The sequence below is a fragment of the Ammospiza caudacuta genome, chromosome 5 (genome assembly GCF_027887145.1).
Source record: "Ammospiza caudacuta isolate bAmmCau1 chromosome 5, bAmmCau1.pri, whole genome shotgun sequence".
Lineage (NCBI taxonomy): Eukaryota > Metazoa > Chordata > Aves > Passeriformes > Passerellidae > Ammospiza > Ammospiza caudacuta.
Window position 1 is genome coordinate 8,307,075 of NC_080597.1, and position 25,188 is coordinate 8,332,262.

General features: G+C 42.3%; 1 protein-coding gene across 1 annotated transcript in view; it reads right to left on the reverse strand.

Moving 5' to 3' along the window:
• Positions 1–235: 235 nt before the first annotated feature.
• DUSP16 (dual specificity phosphatase 16) overlaps positions 236–25,188 on the reverse strand; it is a 58,238-nt gene continuing 33,285 nt past the window's right edge. The window contains exons 3-8 of the mRNA XM_058805400.1: positions 24,259–24,852; positions 22,965–23,103; positions 11,661–11,824; positions 8,344–8,503; positions 7,536–7,659; positions 236–3,828 (exon numbers count right to left, since the gene is read on the reverse strand). Of these exons, the coding sequence (XP_058661383.1) occupies positions 2,712–3,828; positions 7,536–7,659; positions 8,344–8,503; positions 11,661–11,824; positions 22,965–23,103; positions 24,259–24,489 (1,935 nt within the window). The 5' untranslated portion in view covers positions 24,490–24,852 and the 3' untranslated portion in view covers positions 236–2,711. The remainder of the gene's footprint in view (positions 3,829–7,535; positions 7,660–8,343; positions 8,504–11,660; positions 11,825–22,964; positions 23,104–24,258; positions 24,853–25,188) is intronic.

Below are 25,188 nucleotides of genomic sequence, written 5' to 3' on the forward strand. Positions count from 1 at the left end.
CAGTGGAGCAGAAGAAGGGGGATAATCAGGGACAGGTAAGAGCTCTAAATGGTTACTGGTGCTGTAAAATCACTACTGCCTGTGAGAAGTGCTCTAAAGCTGCTGCTGCCATTGATGACCACACCTGCAGGGAAGGGGGTGTCCCATAAAGGACAAGGCTCCTGCTCTCCTGGTCCTGCTGCAGGTAAAACACTCCACAACTCCTTTCCCAGCCTTCTGTATAAACAGGTACCATTTCTGATTTTATTTCATCATAACATACATGTAATGCTCATGACACAACAAGATGAGAAACTCACATCTCTCTGAACCATTTCACCAGCTTGCCATACACCAAACATGCCAGGTATGCCACACACCAAATGCCATACATTATATTCATTGTGAATATGTACACATTTTTCCCTCTCACATCCTCCACTTTGCTTTTCAGCCTTCTGCAAACCATTTCCAGTATTGTTCACGGACAGGCCTCTAGTTCAGATACGAGCCAGGGCACCACCCTGTGCAGGACATGGGGTTAAGGTTTCCTCCCATGGGAACCTGCCCTACACCTTGGATTCATCCAGAACACACTGGGAATCACGAGGAGCCACCAGACCAGATTTCAGTTCTTCAAAAGGCAATCAACCAAACCAACCCCAAACACACAAAGAAGGGGAGCACACACATGTCTGAGGAAGCACAGAGGAGGAAGAATCAGTTTCTGTCCCTAGGGATTGATAGGTGTTCACTCCCATTAACTGGTTTAAATCAAAGCCACCCGCTTTTCCTGAAATGTGGCTGAGAGGAGCCCTGCTCAGCTGTTAACACAGGCAAACACTCACACAGCTGAAAATAGCTGTGATGTCATCACTTCCACTGCAGATGTAAACAGAGACAAGAGGCAGCACGTTCAGTGAGCAGCCAGCACCTGACACAGTGGCCAGGCTGCTGTGAGCCTCTCCCTTGCCCAGCCTCTTGCACACACAGCACAAAGAGCTGAGCAGAGTCCTCGGGGCTCAGGGACTCCTGGCGCCTCCTCTCTCTGTGCCTTTTGCACTTTTTAGGATCAAGTTAATCAATGCTGTAGCTTTCAGTGCTATTTTCAACAGTCCATTGTAGGAAATTAAAGTCACATCCTAGCCACAAAACAAAACAATGACAAAAATCTTCTCCACTTTTCAATATAGTAAAACCTGAGATTTGAGTCACAAACTAGCTAAACTTACAGTAAAAAAACCCCAAACATAACCCAAGCTGCTGACTTGAATTAGGGCTTCAGTTTGCTGCTGACAATTTTTTTTTTAAAGCTGTTGGCCAGGGTTAATTATTTGTTACTACGGTTTTCAGCTGCCTGCACTGAAATGGGACAAAAGAACACAGCCTCTCCTCAAGGTGTTCTGAGGGTGCTGGGAAGGCCCTGGGGGCAAGAAGGATGCAGCTTTACACAGTGACTCGGTACCATCCCTCGATGAGCTGACCATTAACCTCATGGCAATGTGCACAAGGAGCCCAAGGTGAGCAGCAGCCAAGGTGAGAAGGGAAGCAGCTGGGTCACTGTTAAAAACATGAGAAGGGCTGTGCCTCGTCTCATGCGAAACCTCCATCCTCGAGATGGAGGTGTCTGCCCTGGGTGCAGAGGGGGAGGATGTGGCAGAGCCTTGAGCATCTGCAGTTCCACCCTGGAACTGCTCAGTTAAGGACAAAACCCACCACAGCTCATTTTTACCTTAACAAAACCTCAACCTTTTGAATTGTTTTTCAGCAACTGAATTGTTAATGGGCAAGAAAAATGTGTTGTGGCCACTCGTACCAGCCACTTCTCTTGCATTTAGCTCAAAATACCAACCACTTTTCTAGAGCTTAGAAGCCAAAGCAGCTACCCCTCTCCCAGAAGCCAGTTTAGTATCAAAAATACAAATACTTTATCAAAAGACTGGGGGGAACAGTCCTAAGTATGGTTCATTCATCTTTTAAGATTAATTGTTGCTGAGCCAACTGAAACACTTGTGCGTGGACAGCTTTAAAAAAAAAAATTAAACGTGGCCAGTCATTACTTGTTCACATTGTTTATGAACTCATTACCAGCATGTGGCAGCCATAAAGCCCTAGTTTATTTTATGTATTTTTGAGGTACTGGGGTTTTTTTTTTCTCTGAAGCAGCTCTCTAGCGAATCACCTAAAGCCTATTCATTAGAACAATAGTTACACCAGTATTTACATTTGTCTGAACGGTGTGTTCAGACCAGCCTTGCTGTAACCGGTCCCTATGGCCTTTGGAATCGCTCCCAGTCTCCTTTTCTTTTAGGAAAAAGGTCTCCCTCCAGAGGTTGGCTCAGTGTCAGGGCTAAGGTGCACTGGTGAGGACGTGGGGCACGGGGAGGGAAGAACACAACTCGTTCTGACAGGTAGGAGCGTGGTTTAGTGGGAGCAGAGAAAGGGTTTGATACCAGGAGAGCTTCCTTGTTAAAAGCCACTGAAAGGATGGGCACAGAATTGCTTCCTCTGCCAGGGAAAGGTCTGTGAAATGTTCTGCCCTTCTCCCGGAGAGGAGAGGAGAAAAGCCCAGCAGCAACCTTGGTCTCCGTGCAGTACCACCCTTTCCCTGGCTCCCAGCAAAGCCTCCGGTTCTTCCCTCCCCGCACCTTTTTACCCAAAGTTTCAGATTTACAGGGACCTCTCACACGCCGGGGGAGCAGCTCTGCCACAGTCACAGGAGCCTCGGCCCCTCAGGACACTTCAATGATTTCCATGCTGCCTGAAAAGCTGGACTGACTGCCCACTTTGCCCAGTTCCTCTCTGGACCTGTTGTCCGCCAGGATGCTCTCCCCGAACTCCATCTGGCAGCTCCTGCGCTTGAACTGCTTCTCGAAGGAGCTCTCCTCGTGCCAGCTGCGCCGGGAGTCGCCGCGGTCGGCCTGGCGGGCCCGGCGGCGCACGGCGCTGGGCTGCTCGCAGCCCGAGGGCAGCTGGCTGCAGCTGTAGGCGGGGAAGGCGCCGCCGCCCCCGAACACCGCCGAGGCCGAGTAGAAATGCGAGGAGGACTCGGCGGCGAAATACCAGCTGTTGGTGAGGGACGAGGGCTGCGGGGCCAGGATGTCCGAGTGCCAGCCCTTGAGGCCCAGCCCCGCGGCGGACTTGGCCAGGTGCTGCTGGCTGGTGGAGAGGCCGAACACGAAGTTCGTTCTGTAGGTGTCCTCCACGCTGCCGCTGCGGTGCAGGGGGTACAGCAGGGGCCGGCCCGCGTGGGGCCGGGAGGCCGCGCTGTCCAGCGGCCACGGGCCCGGGGCCTCCTGCGGCCGCGCCGCCTCCTCCTGGTCGGGGCTGCTCTCGGGGCTCTGCTCCGCCACCTCCTGCACCGGGGAGAACTGGCACAGCTTGCCGCTCCCCTCCAGGGCAGCCGCGTGTTTGTAGTACTCCAGCGTGTCCTCGGAGGAGGCGAAGCCCTGCACCGATGCGGTGACGCAGCTGCTGCTCGCCGAGTAGGACACGGATTTGATATCCAAGGAGAAGGAGCGCTTCAGGCGGTTGCTGTCCTCCACCTTGTCCAGGGAGACGTGCAGCCCGTTGATGCCCTGCACCAGCGGGCCGTCCTCCAGCGGCGCCGGGTGCCCGCGGGTGTCCGTGGGCTTGGGCTCCAGCAGCTCCGAGGCGGCCGAGAGGCAGAGGCTGCTCTGGCCGCCCTCCAGCACCTGCTCGCTGCTCTTCTCCAAGTGCAGCAGCTTCAGCTTGCTGCTGATGGGGCCCGGCTGGCCGCTCTGGTTCTTGAGCTTCTTCTCGAAGTCCAAAAGCTGGCCCAGGAAGTTGAAGTTGGGAGAAATGGTTGGCCTCTTTTCTTTCACAAATCTGGTAAGAGGGGACAAACAAAGAGAAAATTAATTCAAGAACCTGTTGCTCAGATAACCCTGCACTCAATGTTGTGAATGTCTACAGCCTATTCTTGACTTGGACTAGGGTTCAGTCAAGCACAAGTGATTTGAGGATGGAGTTTTAAAAAGGCAGTTTAAAGCAAAATGATGCTTGCTGCATGCTCTAAATTGTCTCTGTGAAAAACGCCAATCACTTGTTTTTAAAATTTTGAAAGTTAATAGTAATAAAATGGTTATAAAAATAGTGATCCAATTAGAGTAATAACAATTTGGACAAATTGAATTAGGACAATATGAGACAATAGAGACAAAGAGTTACAGATGTCCGGGTACCTTTTTCTGGTCAGCACAAGCCTGAAAAAGGACACCCCTGAACAAAGGATTAACCCTTAAAAACAACAGCCTGTTGCATATTCATACATCTCATACATGATGCATAAATTCCATTCAAACACAGGATTCTGTCTGGTCATCAACAACAACTTCCTCTGAATCCTAACAGCGCCTTCGAGACAAGAAGAAGTTCGTTTCTTCTGAAAAGAGGGCAATAAATTCTTTTTCTCTGAAATATTCAGATGTCCTGTGGCTGCTATCTCGCTGCGAGTCCTTTCTTTAAAAAAAGTGTCCTACATAGCATAGTTTCAATTTTAACATTTTTTATAACCTAAAACTATGTTTAACACACTACTTAAGAGAATTAATACAGCATTACTTTCTAACACAACACATATAATATTAATTTTAATATTCGCAAAAAGCCAATCATAAAATACACATTTTTCACATCTCTGTAGTTTCATTTTTCACATCTCTTCTTTCCTACCTGTCTGATTTGCAATACAGATAAATAAGGACTTTGCTTTTAACAGGCTGCACAACAGAGGTGCCCAAATCCCTCCTCCTCCAGTTTTGGTTTTTTTTTTTTTTTTTTTTTTAAGAAACATTCCTGGAACTATGCTTAACCAGATGACAAGAGAATTAACAAGGAAAGAAACCTTGAGGAACTAAATCTAGTACAAACACACATATAATGTGCCACTGGGAAAATTAAATACTATTAAAAATGAAACCTGTCTGAGGAAGTGTACAGAAGATGAGTGTGCAGTCATTAAAAGCAGAGTGAGAAAAATGGAAAGGTGTACTTGTGTATGTGAGTACATGCTAGCACATGAACAAAGTCAAAACTTGCATTTTTTGTTACTATTTGCCAGAGAACAAACAATCCTAGGAGTAGTCAAGCTGACACTATGACCTGGAATATCAGATTGCATGAGCTGATAGTGGAAACTTCCACCCAGAAGTGTAACACTGGCAAATGGAGAAATCTAGTGAGTGTCCTCAGGAGAAACTCTGTAGTTTGTCCTCTTAGCATTTGATGTGAAAGTTTTTAGCAATTTGCCCAAGAATTCATAGTCTTTGTTCATTTTTTTCCAGGCCAAACTGTTGTACTTGGGTTAGTTATTAAAGGAAGGTCTTTCTTGCTTGTGGCCTGGTAGCCTCCCCAACCCTGTTCTTTCCACTTTCTCCTCTCTATCCAAAATACTGGGCAGTCCCAGATTTAAACCAAGAATTTTAAAAAATGAAAATAGTAGAGAAAGCATGCTGGATCCCCTGACAAGTTCTACAGATTTGCAGGCTTTTTCATCTCAAAATATGCATTATTTTTTCTAATTGGAAAACATGTATAATTTTAAATTCTTATGTTTATTTCTGTTAAATAGTCCATTATACAAAAGATTTTAAAAGTTTATTTCTTTGACTTTGGCTTCATGTAATAGTATCACCTTTTTATCTTTGTAATAATGTCAGACAAACATTTTATCTAATGACTTCCACTAATTCAAAGAAAAGTATTTTTCTTTTAAGCTTGGCCAACAAGAGATCCCAAACCAATGAGTGAAATGTTCTGCAGATGATTCTCCCTGAGCCATATCAAAGGAAATATGACAGAATATAATCTAAATTTCACAGCAGTTGCTCACTGCTAAGAGAAAAAGACTTATTGGGATTAATCCTTCACACTCTGTTCATGCTTTTGATTAAGATACAAATTAGAATTTAATACAGAGATTTCCTGGAGGAATTTAGAAGCTCCCTGAAGAAGTTCCTTGAGGTGTGTGCATTTTAGCAGTGTTTGGTTCTCTACAGCTCTGCCCTCAGCCACTACAGCCTGAGACCAGGCAGGTTTTTCACTGAGCTCACACCTTGCACAGTATCTGTCCATGCTGACTGTAATTCATGTTGTTATCTGTACCTGAAAAACTGAGCTTTAACTTCTTAACCAAACCTGTTCCCTGCTGGAATTCCTGCACAACACCAAGCCACCAGCACGCTCCAGTAAGGAAATGTGGGAAGTGTCCCAACACAGCAGGAGAGAGGTGCAGCTCAGGCACCTCTTACATGCAGTTTTTTCAACATTCAACAGCTTAAAAGAAAAGTTTCAGTGGAAATCACGCTCCACATGGCAATACCCAGTGCTCATCTCTCTCTCCTCATATCCCTGTTTTAGGGATGGTGGTTTGGAATCACACACAGGTGATTCCAAAGGGGCTCCTCTGCCCCTGCTCCAGGGCAGTTACTCAAACTGGTTCTGCATAACTCCTTACAGTGATGCCCTAGCTGTGCCAGGGAGCCATCAAAAAGAAAATCGCCATTTTCTGTACAACACAACAAAGCAGTTGGTTAAAGTAAAAAAAGTAAGAATCCAATCACAATCCAAGTAGATATAAAATGGTATCTGTAAAGGAGGAAAGGGAAGGGGGTCTCCACAAACACTACCAAATGCCAAATGAAGTGATACTTCAAAATGCTTTCCCACACAGTTTTTGACTGACTTCGAGAGCAACAAAGAAGCTTTCTCCATTCCTGGGCATTTCACTTTCAGGCAGCTCTTTGTGAGCACTACCAAACTGCAGGAGACAGATCCAGCCCAGCATTTGTCCCAAGTGTGGCTCTAAATACCAAATCCCCTCAGTTCTCTCTTCAGCCCTGACCACTCTGCTGTCCCTGTGGCTCACAAGATGCTATTACACACACGTGTGTTTGTACACAACAGCTGTGGGTCAGCAATGGTGCTCCCACCAAAACACTCCCAGACCATGCACTGCTCCTGTGCACCAGGATGGAGAGGAGAGCTGGAGGCACATGGGCTGAGATAAGAACAATTTACTGGAAGCAGTGATGAGATTAGAAAATGAACAGTAACAGCACCATAGTAATGGCAGAGGGGTGAGAAAGAAGGCAAATGATTCACACCGTGTGGGAGCCTCAGAGTACCTGACCCTGCCTCAGAAGGGACCCTTCCCCTGCTCCCAGCAGTGACAGGAGGTGGCACAGAATAACCCCCAGGTACTGGCCATGCCTCTCCTGGCTACTGCAGAAATTAGCCCTGTCCTGGCCAGAAGCAGGACGAGACACATACCTTGAATAGGCAGTTTACATTCCATGTATTTGCCTGCTTGGATCAAAGATCATTCTGCAGTGGGCAATTAATATTTGCTGTGTAATATCTATTCAATACCATTAATTTGTTTCTGGAGGAAACCTATGCTTAAAACAAATGTGGCCAGTGAACTACCAGGTAAAATGTCTCCTTCTACCCTTGGTCATAGAACCTTTTATCATCCACCCTAAAAACAAGGCAACAGGCACAAGAGTTAGTAGGAAAGGAAGATTTGTCCCTACCTGTAAGCTTCATCCAAGGACATATCCATTCTTTTCATGATGTATGCAATGGCAATTGTGGCAGAGCGAGATATCCCAGCTAAACAGTGCACCAACACATGGCCATTGGATGCTTTTGCTTTCTCTACATGGCAAAAGAAATTGGCAATTGTCAAACTCAGCAGCATCATACCAGGATGAAAAGTTTTTAAAGAAAGCAGTGTTACTGAAAATTATTCAAAGCTTCCAATTGAACTGCTAATTGCAAATCTCATGGAAGCTTGAAACAAAACTCACTTATTTCCTCTAGCACTGTGTAGTAGCATTGAGTATCGAAAAAGCATGACTACACACAGGAAATATCCTGCAGTCACAGCATAGCTCATTTTAATGTGCACATAAACAGCCCTATTTAGATGTCTGGGAAAGGTGATTGTTTCTAATTTTATATGCAAGTAAAAAGCCAGCATTCATGATGGAACAATCTGGCCAGTTCAGACATGGCTAGTGCACTTCCCAAAGGTAAAGGCAGAAGTTGTATGTCCAAATTTCTGACCCACTCTCTGCAGACATACATCAGGCATCTGAGAGGCTGCCTGACAGCAGCTCTGAAGTGTCTTTGTTCTGTAAAGCAGCAACATGCAGTGGCACAATCTCCCCACTTTTTGCTCCTGTGCTTATAGAGTGATGCTGATCATGTCCACAGATCCTGAGGGCATTTTCACACTCCCCAGAAAGAGCTCTGGGCTTCTCCAGCCAAAACAGCAGAGCAGACACCCAGAGAAACCCAAACACTATTTGAGACAGAGAATTAAAATTTTCTACTCACCTATAAAATCCACTGATTTATCCAACCAAGGCAAAATTTTCTCACAAAAGCTGTCATTCACAGGCACTCTGAGGAAATGGGATTCTGGAATAAAATCAGGCTTTGGACAAGTATTGCTGGCATTCAGGACATAGCCAATGTCGTTCTGCTGCATCAGCTCCTAGGAAAGAAAGGAAGATTAAGTCTAGAAAAGTCAAATGGTACCTTTGGCACATTACAAAGCTAAAGACCAAACTGAAATTTGTGTTGGAATTGCTCAAGCTGTGTAAGGGACATTCTTCTAGGAAAAAGAGAACTCCTCAGCTTTGAATTCTTCTAACAACCTCTAATGAGACATCCAGTGTGTCCAAGTAACATATGGCCTGCAAATCCCATAAAAATGAAGTTAACAAAGAACAGAAGTAATGGTAGAATACCTTCTGCTACTCTGAAGCATCACTTCCAAGAGAATGAACTTTTTGCTACTTTGGTTTAAATTCTTAGCATGCAAACTGACAACAAACACTTCCCACATGCAGTTTGCTGACCTGAATATGTGTTTTCCAGATCACATATCTGGGACTGAAATTGCCCCATCACAGATTTTGGTGGGAAATAGGAAATGAAATGGATGCCTCCTGCAGTCACCTCTCAAGTCCAGGAGTTTCTTGTTTCTAAGGGAATGTGCAAAACTCTCTCAAAACCTCAAGGAAAGAGATTAAGATCTTTAATTAAACCATTTCCAGACAGCACTGAGTGGCATTTTGTAGGAGTCCTGCTCTGTGATGTACAATTTCAGTTTTTAGTCTCTAGGTCTCTTGCCTCTCACAGAAATGTCACAGGAACAAGCAAAGACTCTCAGTGTACATTTAAAAGTCAACTGGGCTTTTAAGTAAGTCAGTTTTCATGACTGAAATAAAAGAGAGGCACCTCTTTTCTGCATCTCTCCATATGGATGGTATTCAGAGTTGTGCAAAGTAGTTTGGGATGCAGTGGGCAGCTTAGTACAAAAACATATGGAAGAAGTACTGGAAAAGTAGAGATGGCTCCACCACAAGCCATCCAGTCTCCTCCAAGGAAGCATCTTGGCACAGAAAAGCACTTTAGCATGTTGGACTAATGCTTATCAAAGTGCCCTGGTTCAGAGAGGATCTGGCAGTAAGTGACATGCAACATGGCTTGGACACTACTTACACTGAACATAAACACTGGGGAGCTTCTGGCCAGATTTCTATGGAAACTCTTATCTCAAAATAAACATTAAGAAAAAGAAAACAACCCAAAATCTGGTTTTAATCCTTTTTCTTTCATAGCAGATATATAATAAAGTTTGTCAATCCATAGGAGCAGCAGCATGAACGAATTCTTATACTGCTGCTTTCAACTGGAATACAGTCACAGAGCCAAATGATTGATTTTTCCCCATATTCTTTCTGCAAGCATAGACATCTTTTAGTGAGGAGAAACAGAGAGATGCTTATTGAGCAGAAGAGCCAGAACTCTGACTGAACTCTGTCCTGTTCAGTCAGAGCAGTCTAACCTGTGATGTTGAGTTCTGATAGCCCACACTCATGGCGCAGCATGGACAAATGGACTGCCATGGTCAGGTTTGTTAGGAACATAGCTAAGGGGGGGTGATGAATTGGGAAGAATAGAAAACCTTATTATTTCTTTTAAAACACAACCATTGATGGGCTGCAAAGTCCAGCCATCACAGTTATGCCAGGTTTTTGATGTAGGATTGATTATTCATATGGAACAAGAAGGCTGCAGATGCCAACGTCCAAAATCTGCAAGCCAAGAAAACCACCCCAAAATATTAGTGCTTGTCTTTCAGACTGAGGCTAAAGAAAGAAGTTATGCTTCCTTCTGTTCTGAAGAATCAATCATTCCCACTGTGACATGCTCCAGTGTAATAACCATAACAGTGCCTTCATTGTAAGGCACCCAAGAGGAAAAAGTGAATTACGATGGGAGGAAGATCCAGAAATCCTAATACTAACAACTCTGTGAAAAGAAGGTAAATGCTCTTTTGTAAGCTTATTTACATTTTATGACTTGTTTAAGCTGAAAATTAATAGCACCTTAAAATGTTATTTTGTTCCAGGAAATAAAATCCAGGTCTGGAAGAAAAGAATAGTTATGCAAGTGGGAAGGTAGAAAGTTATACATTTTAAATGCTGGCACAAGCCATGAAGTGTAAGTAGGAAGCTCCTTCAGGGCCATAACCACACCACAGATTGCTTTCTGTCACACTAAGTTTCAGAAAGGACACTGTCACTCCTATGTAGGTTAGAATGCAATTTTTCCTCTCTTTCACAAAGAGCAAGGAAGATTTTCTGTAAAAGTAAATACTGTCTTGCAATGCCACCAGTCTATCACAGGAAAATAACCACAATGTAGCACACTGAGACCCAAAACGAGCAAACTTTCCTTAGAACTCTTAGGGGGTTTAAATGCTGTTTTTTTCCTACCACTTGAAGGAAATACTAAAACCAGACAATCTTCCTTTGTCCTGCTGTAACCACGAATATAATTGTGTCAACCTCCAAGACCTGCCAAAACAAGCGGGTCAGAGCTGTGACAGGAATGCACTTGACCTGCTGTCATGGCAGATGTGACAGTAGGGTTGACAGGTTCCTGAGGAATGTACCATTCCATCTGCCCCAGCATGAAGGAGAGAGACACCCAAGTTTCATATTACATGACCCACAGATTAATTACTTGGTGTGTGGATCACTGCTTCTCCCACAGCTTTCCATGGCTTGTGCATTACCTGCCTCCACTGCTGCTGTTTCACAGCTGTAACAATGTCCCGTGATGGAAGATCCCTGGAGATCAGATACTCCTTCCAGTGACCCCATGGCACCCAGAATGCCCACCTTGTTGAGGACATTCAGTGACCCCATGGCACCCAGAATGCCCACCTTGTTGAGGGCATCTCACTGAGGACATCCAGTGACCCACATGGTATTGCCCTGATTTTTTAAGTTCTTCTAAGCCTTCTGTTGTTTACATTCTTGTAACAAACTTTCTCACGCACTTTATGTAAATAACTTATTGTTTTGAATTCTTTTATGGAGGAGGAGAAATTTGATGGACTGTTGGTTTGTCCAGTGTCATTGGAGAGGTGACCCTCCAATCCACTGTCACTTTTGGAAATCTATAAATGTTGGAGTCAGAAATTAAAAGTACTTTGTTTACCTTGGGAGAGCTGCGTGTCCATGTCGTGTTATTTCCATGTCCTATAGTGACAACATCGTACCCAGAATGCTCACCTTGTTGAGGACATCTCACTGAGGACATGCAGTGACCCATGTGGCACCCAGAATGCTCACCTTGTTGAGGACATCTCGCTGACACCCAAGGTAGAGATGAGGCAGGATTCTAGTTGGGCCAGTGTTGGAAACAGGTAGGCAGGGTTGAGAAATGCAAGTAGGGATGAGTGTGGATTTTCCTTCACAGAGACCAGGGAAAGAGCTGGAGAACTCAGCAAATCCACCTGTGAGAGGAAGAGCAGGTATTTAATTTACAAACGTGCTGGTGCCCGTGCCAGTTCTGGGAGAGCAGCATTTAGCATGGGAGATGGGGAGGCACTGAGGGGCAGCAGGAAAGCCTTGGCAGAGAAGCTGCACATGTGCCTTTCCTTAGGTCAGCTTTGTGGTTCTGCAGACAAAATGGGAAACACAATAATGGTTTTTCAGTTTTTCCTTGGTTTTTCAGTCCCTAGAATATGAGAAAAAATACACATCTTTCTGTGGAACCATACATCAGCAGCCAAGGCCTGGCTACGTATTCCCACTCTGTCTGGAATAGTTATTTCTCTCCCTCCACTTCTCAGAAGTTTTTGATCCTTCTTCCCATTCTTAATATGTGGAAATGATTCTTCAGAAAAACAGGCACAGCACCCACCACACCATAAGCTGGCACACCTTTTAGTCTCCACCCTACCAAGGTGCTTTCTAGACACTTCCTTCTCCTATATCAGCTTTATACTGAGAGCTCATTAAAAAAATTCATACTTACTCCATTTGGTAAAAGCATTAATATGCATTTGGTAATGCTTACTTTTAAAATCCTACATTACTAATTAAAATCCTACAGTACTAATTAAAATACTGCAACCATTTTGTGGGCTGCTCCATAAGTAATGTATTTCATCCAGGACACTGGAAGAAGTTTCATCTTTCAAAACCACACCAAGCCAAGGCTTCTCCCTCTCGAGTGGGGGAGGTGAAGCAGAGGGAAGACTCACAAAGCACAGTGAAAATTCCCAGCTCTTTCCTCCCAGATGAGCAGAGTTTTAACTGAAGGAAGAGTAATTATAACCTATTCAGCATGGAGCACCTTTTTATCATCAAGGAATTGAAGCACTGACATGCTCAATCTGCCAAATGCTATGTTCACTATGATTACAGTTTGAAGATGTGAATTAAAATTGCTCAGGAATAAGCTAATGTACTGTTTTGCCAGGGCTTGCATTACCATTGCCTGAATTATTCCAATTTTTTAGCTTTTAAAATCTGTATCATTAGTAAATGTTGAAATACCAAGGCAATAGTGTGTAACAATCCATTTTATCTAATAAAAAAGCCAGCAAGCAGATTCTAGAGCAATTTTATGAATTAATTCCTGTTCAGTCTCCTGAATAAATAAATAAATGAATGAACAAATAAAATAAATAAATGACTATTTTGTGAGACAAGCTAAGGCACTGTGCATCAGGAGCACAGATCCTGCTTGTTCCATCAAATGAGAAGAGTTTGCAAAACAATTCTCTCACATACTTGCTAAATTTTCTTCTGTATAGCCCAGTGTTTTCCTTTCTGTTACAGGAAGCATTCCTTGAATTGATAGGCAGTGTATACCTCTGAGATTGAATGTAAGCAGTTATTTGAGAGGATAGTGAAGAAGAAGAAATCAAGGATTTGCCTTGGTTTCATTTGCTGATCCTTTATTTTCTGGGAGCTTTGTTGGCTGCTCTGTGGATCTTCTCACTGACATGGCTGGAAATAGAGAACTCCTTACAAAGAAACTGCAGAAGCAAGGATTTTACATCTGTGCTATCTTTGCAAAAGACTACATGGGAAAAGTTCAGCAAAAAAGGTCTTTCCAACTACCTAGGGATTGGTCTCATTTCTGTGTGAAACCTGTGGCAAGAAATTAAGCAGGAAGCTAATGTGCAAAACACCTGAGATTTTGGGGAGATGGAACCCATGCTCTGTCATCCTAAGAAAATGAGCACTCTATTTTATTTTATTTTTATTCCAGGACTCTTTCAAGGCCAATTGAAATGATTCAAGATTAGATGCTTCAATACTTCCTCTATGGCATTCATCTTTTCAAAGTCATGTTTTGTCTTTTCCACTCATGCTTTCCTAGTAACATGTTGCTTCAGGATCTTTACAACATGAATTACACTCACAAAACTCTCAAATCTTCAAAGTCTGACATTACACTGCCTGCCTTTACATGTGCACCAAGTGAACCCTCCTTTCCTCTGAGCATATTTTAACCTGGTGTTAGTATCTGTGCTGAACTGAGTTGAGAAAGCACAAACCCAGTGATTTGTTTCAAATATTAAGCTGTCTTCCCTGCCATCCTCTAGGACCAAGTTTCCAAAAGGTTAATAGCTTTTGAATGAATCTTGCTTTGCTTTCTGGCACTTTGCAATATGAAAATCCCTTCTAGGTCAATGTGTATGGAAAAATTGCTTTAAAAGCCCACAAGCAAGCAAATCCCAAACCAAGAAAACACACTCAGATATGCATCCTGCTTAAGTACCAATTTCTTTAAGTGCCACAAACTATCAGGGGTCTGGAACAACAGCATCTACATGCACAATCTCTAAGCTGTCATGGCATTATGAGACTCATTTCTGTTCAAAAGAACTGTACTCATCACTCTTTGCTTGCACTAACTTATAAAATATACTTATTTTTAAAATACACAGGGAAATGTATTAAAAAAACCCTCAGCACCTAAAAATGTATAGAGAAAAAGGATTTATTTCAAATGTCTCTGTTTTCTAACACAGATAGTGGCTCCCTAGATGAACTCTATGACCAGTCCACATGAGGAGCCTCTTATGAGGAAAGTGTTTTAAGCACTCAGACCACCTGTACACTTCTGCTGTAAATGAAGCAGTTTTCAAAAAATAAACATTTGGAAAATTAATTTAGTCTACAGGTAGGAATGCAGAACAGAAAATTGAGCCTTAAAAGAAAAATGGGACAGGTTTTGTTTCACATTCCATAATTTGGGGATGACCTTTGCAAGAAGGCAATTTTTTTACTTTAAATCTCCTTACCTACCTCAGTTGGAACAGGGACATTGGCAGCACTGTGCAGTTTGTTTTAATTAGAGAAAATACGCTTTTCTTCTGGAGCTAGTTTTTAATAACACCCTTTCTCCCAGCACTGCTCCAGCCTCACGTGAATAATAAATCAGTTGCAAGAGCATGTTGAAACTGTGGGGGGGAGGAAAGCAAAAAATCCACACATCATTAACAGAGCTGCTGGGTTAATAGAGTTTCACTGAATTCTTTGATAAATGTCACTGGGCCTTGGAAATACATGACTGACAAATAACTCCAAAATGCTCTCTCCTCAATAGCTCTGAACCACACAGGTTTTCTGTATTCTTAGTGGTAAGCTGAGCTGAAACAGCTCTCTTGACATTCAACAGGATGTCTCTACAAAACCATGTCAAGGTGCCAAAAGCTCTCTGCTTTTGCAGCCCTTGTGTGTGGCAGACAACCCAACACCTCCCAGTCCTTACAGCAAAGTGTTTCTTGCTTACAAGCCTCCACATCCATTAGCAGGAATCTGGCAAGAGCCAGTAAACCACTTGATTGCCCTGTTGCTATGGTTCTGCAAAGTGGGGACTACAGACTTCCCTTTGATCCAGGCTTCCCTAACTACAGCTGGGATCATAAAGGTATGATCTCTAAAGGAATCTTGGTATCAGAAGTGTCAGCTCCCTTCTCAGCCAGCTCAGGAAACAAAACAGGGCCAAACCCAGAATGGATGAAAAAAGTTTCAGCAAAATTCTGTGGTAAAAGTCATTCCTCCTTATAGATTCACTGCCTAAGTCCTTATATAAACAGAATTCCCAATTAACTTTGCTAGAAACAGGAAGAGGCAAGGAAAGAATATGGGATCAGGAGGCGACAAATGATAGAGAAATATTTTTTATTTGGGAAGAGCTTCCTTTCACTGAGGGAATGAAATCCATCCAGATCCTTATGATTAATTAGTTTAACTACCACTAAACACAAATCACAAATTAATTCAGAGGAATGGCTCCTGGGAAGCACAAGCAGTTACAGCAGCTCTTCTCTCTGTGTTCTGTGGAAACAGAGCAGGAGCATTCCAGTGCTGCCAGCTGCCCTGCTGCAATCACAGACAGAGCTCTGCAAACCACTCTGCAGGATCATCTAAGCCCCTAAGCCAACACTTAGGTGTTCAATCAAAAGTTGTGAAGTGCAGATCATATTTCATAGTTTTTACCCAATGCTTAATAAAACCTTTCCAGTTAAATGACACCCTGACAGGACAGGTGGATGGTTCTTACGTTCATTCCATGTTACACTGGTTTCTCTTCTTCCTCCTGGTCTTTATATTTCCTTCAATGGGATATCAAACCATTCAGAGATGTGACCATAATTAGACAAATTCACAGAGAACATACTAAGTACTGATTTGGCCCAGGGAAAAGCAAAAAGGTTAAATAGAAGCATCAGTTACTACAAAAACACTTTTCAAAATGCAAGCATTGTTCCTCATTCACATCACAGACCACAGATGCTCCCTCATACATCCATCCTATCTCTCAAATGTATTTCTAATATATAGGAAAAAAAATCATCAGGAGGCATCCTAATATCTCTTTATAGTTGCTCATAACATTACTCTTTAAACAGCCAATTCTTGAAATAGCCAAGTTCCTTTTCATCATGAAGTGTCTGCAGAGATATTGACACCAGAATTTTTATCCTTAATCATCCAGAGATGCTCTTGCTAATCAGGCATGTGCATACTGACAAAGCAGACAAAGGAACAGAGGTCTGACTGTGCTTCAGAGATAAGGTGAGAGACACAGAAAACATGGCAACCCCTAAGAGCTTGGCTTCTCTAAAACTCCAGGCTAAGAAAAGTCTAAAAAGTGTTTAATACAACATCCCTGCAGCTCCAGCTGGCCCTGCAGCTCCATGTGCCTCAGCCAGGAAGCACAGAAAGATCCTGTCTGGTGCTCCTGATGGAGATGTAAGAGACAATGGATGTGTCCTTTTTTCACATGGAGTCTGCTGGAAAAGACCACAGACAAGGCACACTGGTAACAGAGTAAACTGGCATTTTTCTGAAGTACCATTTAAATCAGATATTGCTCCTTTCTTCCCTGTTTTGGATTCTGACTGTTCTGAAAAAGCCAAAGGGAGAAATTGGTTTTCTTCAATGAATTCTTGAAAACAGACTAGAAGCTACTTCCTTCCTTTTCCCACAAGACCTAACTGTCTGCCAGTATATCAGTGTTAATTCAGCATCAAAACCCATTATTTTAAAGCAGGGAGTGGAAAAGGTCTGAGACCCAAGTGATGAGTCAGAAAACCAAAGACTACATGCATGGACTCAGACAGCACTGCAAGAAGGAGAATATGAAGCTTGTGGATTTAACAGACAATTCCACCTTCATTAAATCCAGAATTTTCTTCTTCATTACGGGCTCTAATTATTCACAATTTTATATAACCACATACTAATAAATCTTATATTGCTATTCCTTTTTAAAAAGGAATATTGCCATCCTTTTTTTTCCCTTTTAATTTAATTTTACCTTCTAAAGGAAATAAAGAATAAAAAAGCAGGAAAAATTGCAGCTACCTCTAAAACATAATATTTAGGCCCTATGATTCTAAGTAAGCCTCACCAAATGCCTGTATTCACTAAAGGTATGCAGTGGAGTAACTCATATTTAGCTTTTGGAGGCTTTCTTTTCCTCTCCTAAATAGCAATTAGAATTTGTTACTGCAAATACTGATTAGTGCCAGGGCAGTAAGGAAACATTACCAAAAACTAGGCTAAAAAAAAATCAAACAGCACTACAGCAAACACAAAATATCCAAACCCTGAAGTTTTAAGTTTGCTTTGCCTCAGAGGCTCTCGGTGCTCTTTCCCAGTCACATTCCTGTTGAACATTAACATGTTTATCTAAAAGCTGCAGTATAGATTTTTCCCCTTGCCTTAAGGAAGGAAAGCTGTAAACTTTCTGACTCACAAGTTTTATGAATCTGCAATGTTTCCACTCTGTTTAAACGAGGCACTACAATTGCCGCATTCCAGCCCCGCTCCGCAGGGACCCGTGCCATTTTCCATTACATAAGCTCAGGCTGGAGAGCCCTGTTGGGAGGGCTCCCATCCCATTCCTGTCCCCCCTCCTTCCACAGGATCCAAGGTTTCAGAGTTTGGGGAAGCCAGGGGTGTTTTTATTCCAGTGGTGCCCCGTTATTCCAGGTGTTTTACAAGCACAGTAGCAGGGGAAGTTCTTTGCCCTGGAGGGTTTCTGCCTTTGGTTAAGACAAGGTTAATAGGCAGGTTAAGCAAACAGGGAAGGGAAGATGTGTGAGAATGGGGTCAAGCTTCCCATCCCACCCAAGTGCCATATTCCATGTGGCATGGCAAGTACAAAGAGCAGAGTGGAGCCCCTCACTCGCCTTTTCTGCCTTTAAGGGGGAAAAAAACCCAAAAAACCTTCACCATAATTTCAGTCAATTAAATTTCACAGGCATCCAGAGGTATCCAAAATAAAAGCAAACTTAACAAGTTATTCTTGGGTTTGAGAAACGTTATGTGAGCTCTACTTTAGTCAAACCTTGCTTGCTCTCAAAAGACAGGACACACATATGAAAGTAATAAACCCTACTCCCATTCTTCAAGTGCTTAAAACAATTATGGCACTAAATGAACACTGAAAATTGCATTTTAAGTACAGAGGGTGGGAAGATAGTCAGAGGCCTGGCTGTAGCCAAGGGTACTTGCTTTTCTAGGCTCTCTTAAAAACTGATGGAGAGGGAAAATTTTCAAGGGGGTGATTCAGAGCTAAGCTCCTATCTCACTCTCACCTCCTCCCTGCCAACACTGGCTGTACTCCATGGGTTATGGGACCACTTGGGAATACTGCATTCCCTCAGCAAGATTTTTACTTTTCTCAGTAGAGGCTTCCTTCTGATGGAATCAACCAGTCAGAATGCCAGGAAAGCTGGCATCATTGTGCTACAATCTCTCCTCCTCCAAACAGAATATTGGCAGGATATTTAACAGCTCACTCCCACTACATTTATTTCAATTTGCAGATAACCTGATTAATGTAATTGGTGACGTCAACATTTTGAGGTGTGCTGGGGTACTCTACAAAGACTTCTATGCAGGAAACACTCAGAATATCAGTAAGCCATAAGTGAAAGTTACAGAGCTCCAAATCCAAATGTTAAAAGGTGTCAGGATGCTTGCCAGGACTTTATCAAACCTTGTGCCTTCTTTCAGTCCACACTGAACCACCCATACTTGCCGTAGGGGACTGCAGAAACTGGGAATAAAGCCCTGTGTCACAGCCCTGGTCCCTTTAGCACATGGAAATGACCAGCCCTACAAGAGAATATTCTTCAGATTTCCTACTCCCCTGCCACAGGGAATGGTTCCTTGGAGATAAAGCACTGGGCTTTCCTTATCTAGGCTTTTCTTTAGGCAAGTAAGACAACACAATGGTGAATATACCCTAGAGATACTTCAGTATTTTTACACTAAAGGTTTCTTTAAATGTGAATATACCCTAGAGATACTTCAGTATTTTTACACTAAAGATTTCTTTAAATGGGCTTCCAATTTCAAATATTTCTAAAATGAACAGCAGGGTAAAGAAGACAGAAGAAGAGTTCCTGACTGGCTTCCTTCTCCTGATACCTTCCATGCCAGTCTTCCATTTGGTATACACACTTTGTCAGGTGAGGGACAGGTTGGGGGAAACATGGAATTGGGAAGTTTCAGCAAAAATATACCTTCTGCCACACTCCCTGGGTAATCACTCACTGCTTTGTTTCCAGGACCTTTGTCCAATCTCACTGAGCTCATTCTGCCTAGGATGCCCTTCACTGTCCATGCATATAACCCCAACATTTGTCATTGAATAAAAAACCAATAACTTATTTATTTCTCCTTATTACTCCTTCTCCTAGGAAGAATCCACTACATCCCATTACTGCTGATATTTTTCATAGGCAGAAGGGTAGCAAGAGATTAGAAGGCAAGTCCCCACCAACCATTGCTTTGAGAGGGAGGCACACAGTGTTTCAGTGTTAGGCTATCACAGTTTTTAATGACACTTTGTACATATAGAAGGGTTTTGTTTAGGTTTTTTTTCTGTCTTTCAGGATGCCTTCCATTTAGGCAAAGTGTTCTCAACACAGACCAAAAAAAGTTTTTAAAAAAATCAACACAAAATAAAAAGCTGGGCTTCACCTTCACAGGAAACATTTGAAAGGTAACTGTCTGAAGACATCTGTGCTTGAATGAGCAGAACTAAGCCAGATTAAAAGCAGGGGAGAACAAGTACTTAAGGCAAGTAGAATATGAATGCTTCCATTCACAGAGTGGAATAGAATTTAATCAAGACTCTTGATGTTTACTGCCTTAATTATGATCATTCAAGCAAAAATCACTAGTCTCTCCTAACTGTTTCTGCAGAGCAAGCAGGAAAATCATAACGCTACTAACTAGGAAAAGAACTACATTGCAAGTAAATCCAATTCTCAAACTATGAGAAGGAATCAGGTGGCATCTCTGTGTTTAAATCTTACTTAAGTCAGAGTAGAAGATGCCATGATGGGAATAGAATTAAGCCCTTGGTGCCAACATATCAGTATTCTGTGCTCTGTTAAAAATTAAGTACCACATGGAATATTTAATTCCTGAAAACATTCCTCACCAAATTATAAGTATTTTTATGAGGTTATATCAAGATCTTAAACTAATTGGTAAGGGTTCCTTTGAGGTCTTTACAATAATTACTTCAATCAAAAACAACCTCCGGGGCAGAGCACACCTTTATGACAACCTAAATCAAAAACCACCTTACTGAGTGCTCAGTAATGGGGGGTTTCAACAAGAACAGAGGCAGGAATTTCAGATATTTGTTAAATACTCCTTATTCCATCCCAACAAAAAATATTTTCCTACCCCAAAATGTTTATTTAAGGTCACTGTTTTAAATAAACCAGATTTAGTAGCATATGGAAAACTCAAGTCCAAAGGTTCTTCTTTTTACACAGTACACTGACCCCTGCCCTCATTATGGGCTATAAACATTTATTAGATTTCATCATCAGCTTGCTGAGACAACATATTTTATCTAGTTTCCTACAGCCACATATCAATAAACTCCAAGGAGCTTTCTGCAAGACTGAATTTACCCAATTCTCCTTCACTTCACATCCTGCAAGGTTTCTTGAGTGTGCATTGAGTAGCTAGATTTTTATCAGATGTAAAAAAAGTACATGAAATAAACACTGAACTGTAATAGATCAGTAGTAAATAATTTCCTTATATTTCCCTTTTTTTCTTGTCCTCCTCTTCCACTGGTTTTAAAGCCATCAGTTGTTTCTGCATTCATAAATATCCCCATCCTAGCTATAAACAAAATTTAACAAATATATAAACAAATATACAAAAAAGAAACAAATTTCCTCTTATATAAACAAACACAAGAGGAAATTCTCAAACCTGATGTTTGCCATTTGACACGCTAAAATAAAAGTCCTGCTTTTTATGAGGAGGATTTTGACACATTAGATTCCCAAACTAACCCTTACCAGCTGTGTGTGGCTAAGTTCACCCCAGCTCATGTGCACAACCATCCTGCTTGTGGCTTAGGTGACATTTTCATCTTGAACAGAAAACACCCACATGCTGGAAATGAAAAGAAAACCATTTCTCCCAGTACCATTATGATACATGCAACTGGTGATTGGCCAGATGATGCACTGGGAAGCTGGGAACAGCTGGGAACAACTTCCCTTCCTGGTCCTGGGCATTCCTAGGAGAGCCACAGGCCAGTCTGAGAGTGGAGACTGAGCACCTCTTTCACAGGGTCCAGCAGATGAGCCAGAAGATCAAAGACATGTCTCACACAAGTGAGGAAGGGAAGTTCTTGACACTTTCCTGTGCTTGGCCCCTCCCCAACACCTCCCTGCCATGAGGTTTAATTCTCAGTTGTAAGAGAGGTGTTTCTGTCATGGAAATTAAGTTGAGGATAGTCTGATTCCTGCCTGGAGCTGTAATCTGCTTCAGGTTATTAAAAAACAGCTGAGCAGAGTTGGGAATTTGAACAAGAAAAGGATTTCTGAGGAGATACTGTTTCTAGACTGGTTTCTTTTTCAAATACCAATTTTCAGTTTAAGAGAGTATTACCCACTTATTTCAGCACTTTTGCATTAAGCATTTACTGTGCCTACACACCACACAATTCTTGGTAGCTCATATGTAAGAAGAGTTACCTAATCTAATACTGTCATCCACCACCCACAGGTGTAATTCTTACCTAGACAGCAAAGAAAACAAATCACCAACCCTAGCCAAAGCAAAACCCACTTGGCTTACTGTAAGTAAAGCTCACATGAGCACCAAACTCACGTCCAAGTGTAGAAATTATTCATTTTCTCTGCAATCACTTTCAAAACAAGTTGAGAAAAGTTCTCTCAGTACCACAACCTCTCACACTGTCATGTGAAGTCACTACAAACTGTAGTGAAACCCTGTTGCTAAGAGGAAGCATCTCTCAGGAGTTATTTCCTCTCTCACCATTATTCAGTGCCTGTGTTTCAGCATTTCTCAGACACAAGGTGTACACCTCATTAGATCACTGATCCACTCACTGCAATGGATTTCCTATTTAAATTTGTCATTCTCTCCTTTCAGCCTTGGATCTACTTCATATCCCTCCTTGCTCCTTCTTGTGAACAGTTTCTGCTGTTCCATGACTGAAAAAAATGGCACTAACACATACTGACAGCAGCAAATCCTGTGTTATAAGGACTTGAATTTCTATAGGTGCTTTGACCTGGGATTTAAAATAAAAAACAAAAACAAAAAAGGAGGGTGAAGGAAAAGACCTAAATGAAGTGCTACCACTTAGGGAGCTGAAGTTTAAAATGTCACACAAACTAATCTCTGTAACTCTGGGAGATCATTTCCTTTGTTCCTATTTTAGCAATTACCAATTCAGTAAGGAAGAGATTTTCTTCCTACCATGTACAATACTTAAAAAACCAGGGAAGCCCATTTTTTTGCTATTTTTTGACCCTGAAGTAGAAGACATATGCCTCTAAAAACCTCTGCATTGCTCCATTTCCATTTACACAAAGTAATCCCCTGTAAGATGCAATTTCTAAGCACTGCATGTATTCTGAGTGTCACTATATGCAAAAAGAACTACAGAAAAGTCTCTGCTGTAACTGAAGTTTATACCTGCACTTGCAAAACTGTACAGGTCTGCTATACCAACAGCATTTTCTTTTTTCTCTTTATTCAAGTGTTTCAGAGGTTTCTTTTGGTACATGTCACCTGAAAGGTGTTTCTTTTGTTACATCTTACCTGAAAGCAGATACACAGAGCTGAAGTTCTTCTCCAGTTTGCCCAGGAGCACAGTAAGAAAACAGTCAGATGAGAGAGAGGTCACATCTTTAGAACTTTGGTCATACACCACCACTTCCTGCTTGCAATCAATTTCAATCTGAAACACAAGGAACTCAGAGTAAAACAGGAAGGAGGAAGATGATTAAAAGCCCCACATTATCACCTCCATCAGGGTTCCCACATATTTGCTATAAGAGCAGTTCAGATATATAGATTTCTTATGCACTTGTTCACTTAACAGTTTTTATTTTATACTTCATAAGCCCTTCAGATTTAATTCCCTGGAGAGCTTGTAAATTGATTATTTGCTGCAAGCTGAAGCCCACTCCACAAATTTCTATCATTTGGTAATTTTATGTCACTTGTGAATTGCTCTACCTTCAGCTAGGATGGTGAATTTGTTTAAAAGCTGAGCTTTTGAGAAGGTGGCCCTGCCTCACTTCCTGCTTCTGAGTGTTTTGTACATAAACAGTAAAGAGACCTTAAACTGCCTCTAAGCCACACACATTTTGGTTACCTGCACAACTTTATATATAAAATAAAAAGCTTCATTTTTAACATGTCAAAGCAACAACATAGTAGATTATTTTTGTACCCAAAACATGTGAAACAAATATCAATGGATAAAAACCCCAATATCCCCTCCACAGACACACACACACACACACACACATTAATTTTAAACAGCATAGCTATTTTCTTTTCACTGATAACACTCTTTGGAGAAAACAACACCACTCCTCCCAAATAAACAAACAACAAAACAAACACCAACATTCATCAAACTACCCCCATGAAAAGCCTTTTAAACAACAAGTAGGAGCCAGGACTGACAGAGAGGCAGTTTCTTTGCAAACCAAATGACCACTTGCTAAGCAAGCCCCACCACCACAGACTCCCAAGAATCCTTCAAAGTTTAGGGGAGACTGTTTCCTGCCTTAATTACATACATTTGAGAGATTGTGCTTTGCAAGACACACAAGAATCCTGAGAACATTCTTTCTGAGTAATTTCTAAATCTCTCCCCTTAACTCTGTCACTGATTCTACAAAGAAACCCAGTGATAAACTCAGTAGTAACGAATACTCTCTTTGATCAGGTAACATCTCAGTCCTCTAATCAAGTTGGGTTTTGGTTGTTGGTTTGGTTTTTTATAATTATTTAATTAAATATTTAAGGAAAAATTATTACAAGTTTCTTTCCAGCCACTCCTTTAAACAAATACAAGGAACAAGAGGAAAATGACCCCTACCTTGTGTTTTGCTGAGTGCTGAATGAGCTCTGTGATCAAAACTTTGTCCTGCTGCAGCCTGCGCTTCATGAGCTTGGAGCAGTTGATGTTGATGGCATCCAGGATGTGGGAGGTGTTGTACTCCACAAAGGGGCGGCTGTCAATCAGCAGCAGCTTCTCTGTCCCACTCTCCAGCAAAGCCACCAACTTCTCGGGGACAATGAGCTGGGTCCTGATCATCTCATGGGCCATGACAACAGCGAGGCCTCTTTCCCCACCGCCCTCTCTAATTTGCTGCGATGATGTAATGGCTGTGTACTCAAAGGCTTAGCCACACCATTGTGCTAGAAGTGTATGAGGTCATGCTGGTAGTGACTGGCAAAAGAAAAGTTAAATCCATTTTCAGAGAGAGCTGTTGGACCGAGCGTCTGCTCCTGCTCCCGGCTGATGTACAAAGGGTTGGCTCCACAAAGCGCCCCTCACGTCTGATTCATCGGGACACGACTATGGAGTGGCCATTGCACAATTCACACAAAAGATGCTTTCTGGCTGCTGCTGCATTACATCATTCTTTACCTTTGCTCCCACCCATCAGCTTTACACCAGATTGAGAGCCTGTAAGAAGGGGAAGATGAAAAAAAACAAAAAACACAAACCAGATGAGGCCATGAAACTTTGCAGAACAAAACATTCAGCTCTGAGGCTTAGCTCTACAGTGGGTCATACATGGAATAAACACATTCCTGAGGAGTTCTCCTCTCTGCTGCATGTGCCAAACACCTAGAGAGAGCATTGGCAACTGCAGCCCCTGAATCCATTCCAAAGATCTTGCCTGGACAATTATCTTGTATTTCAGGCAACATACCCAGCCTTAATTGCAGACTTTTGTTGCCACTAGCTCTGCCTCTTCACAAGACTTTGTTAGAACATAATTAAGAGATGCTGCCCTAA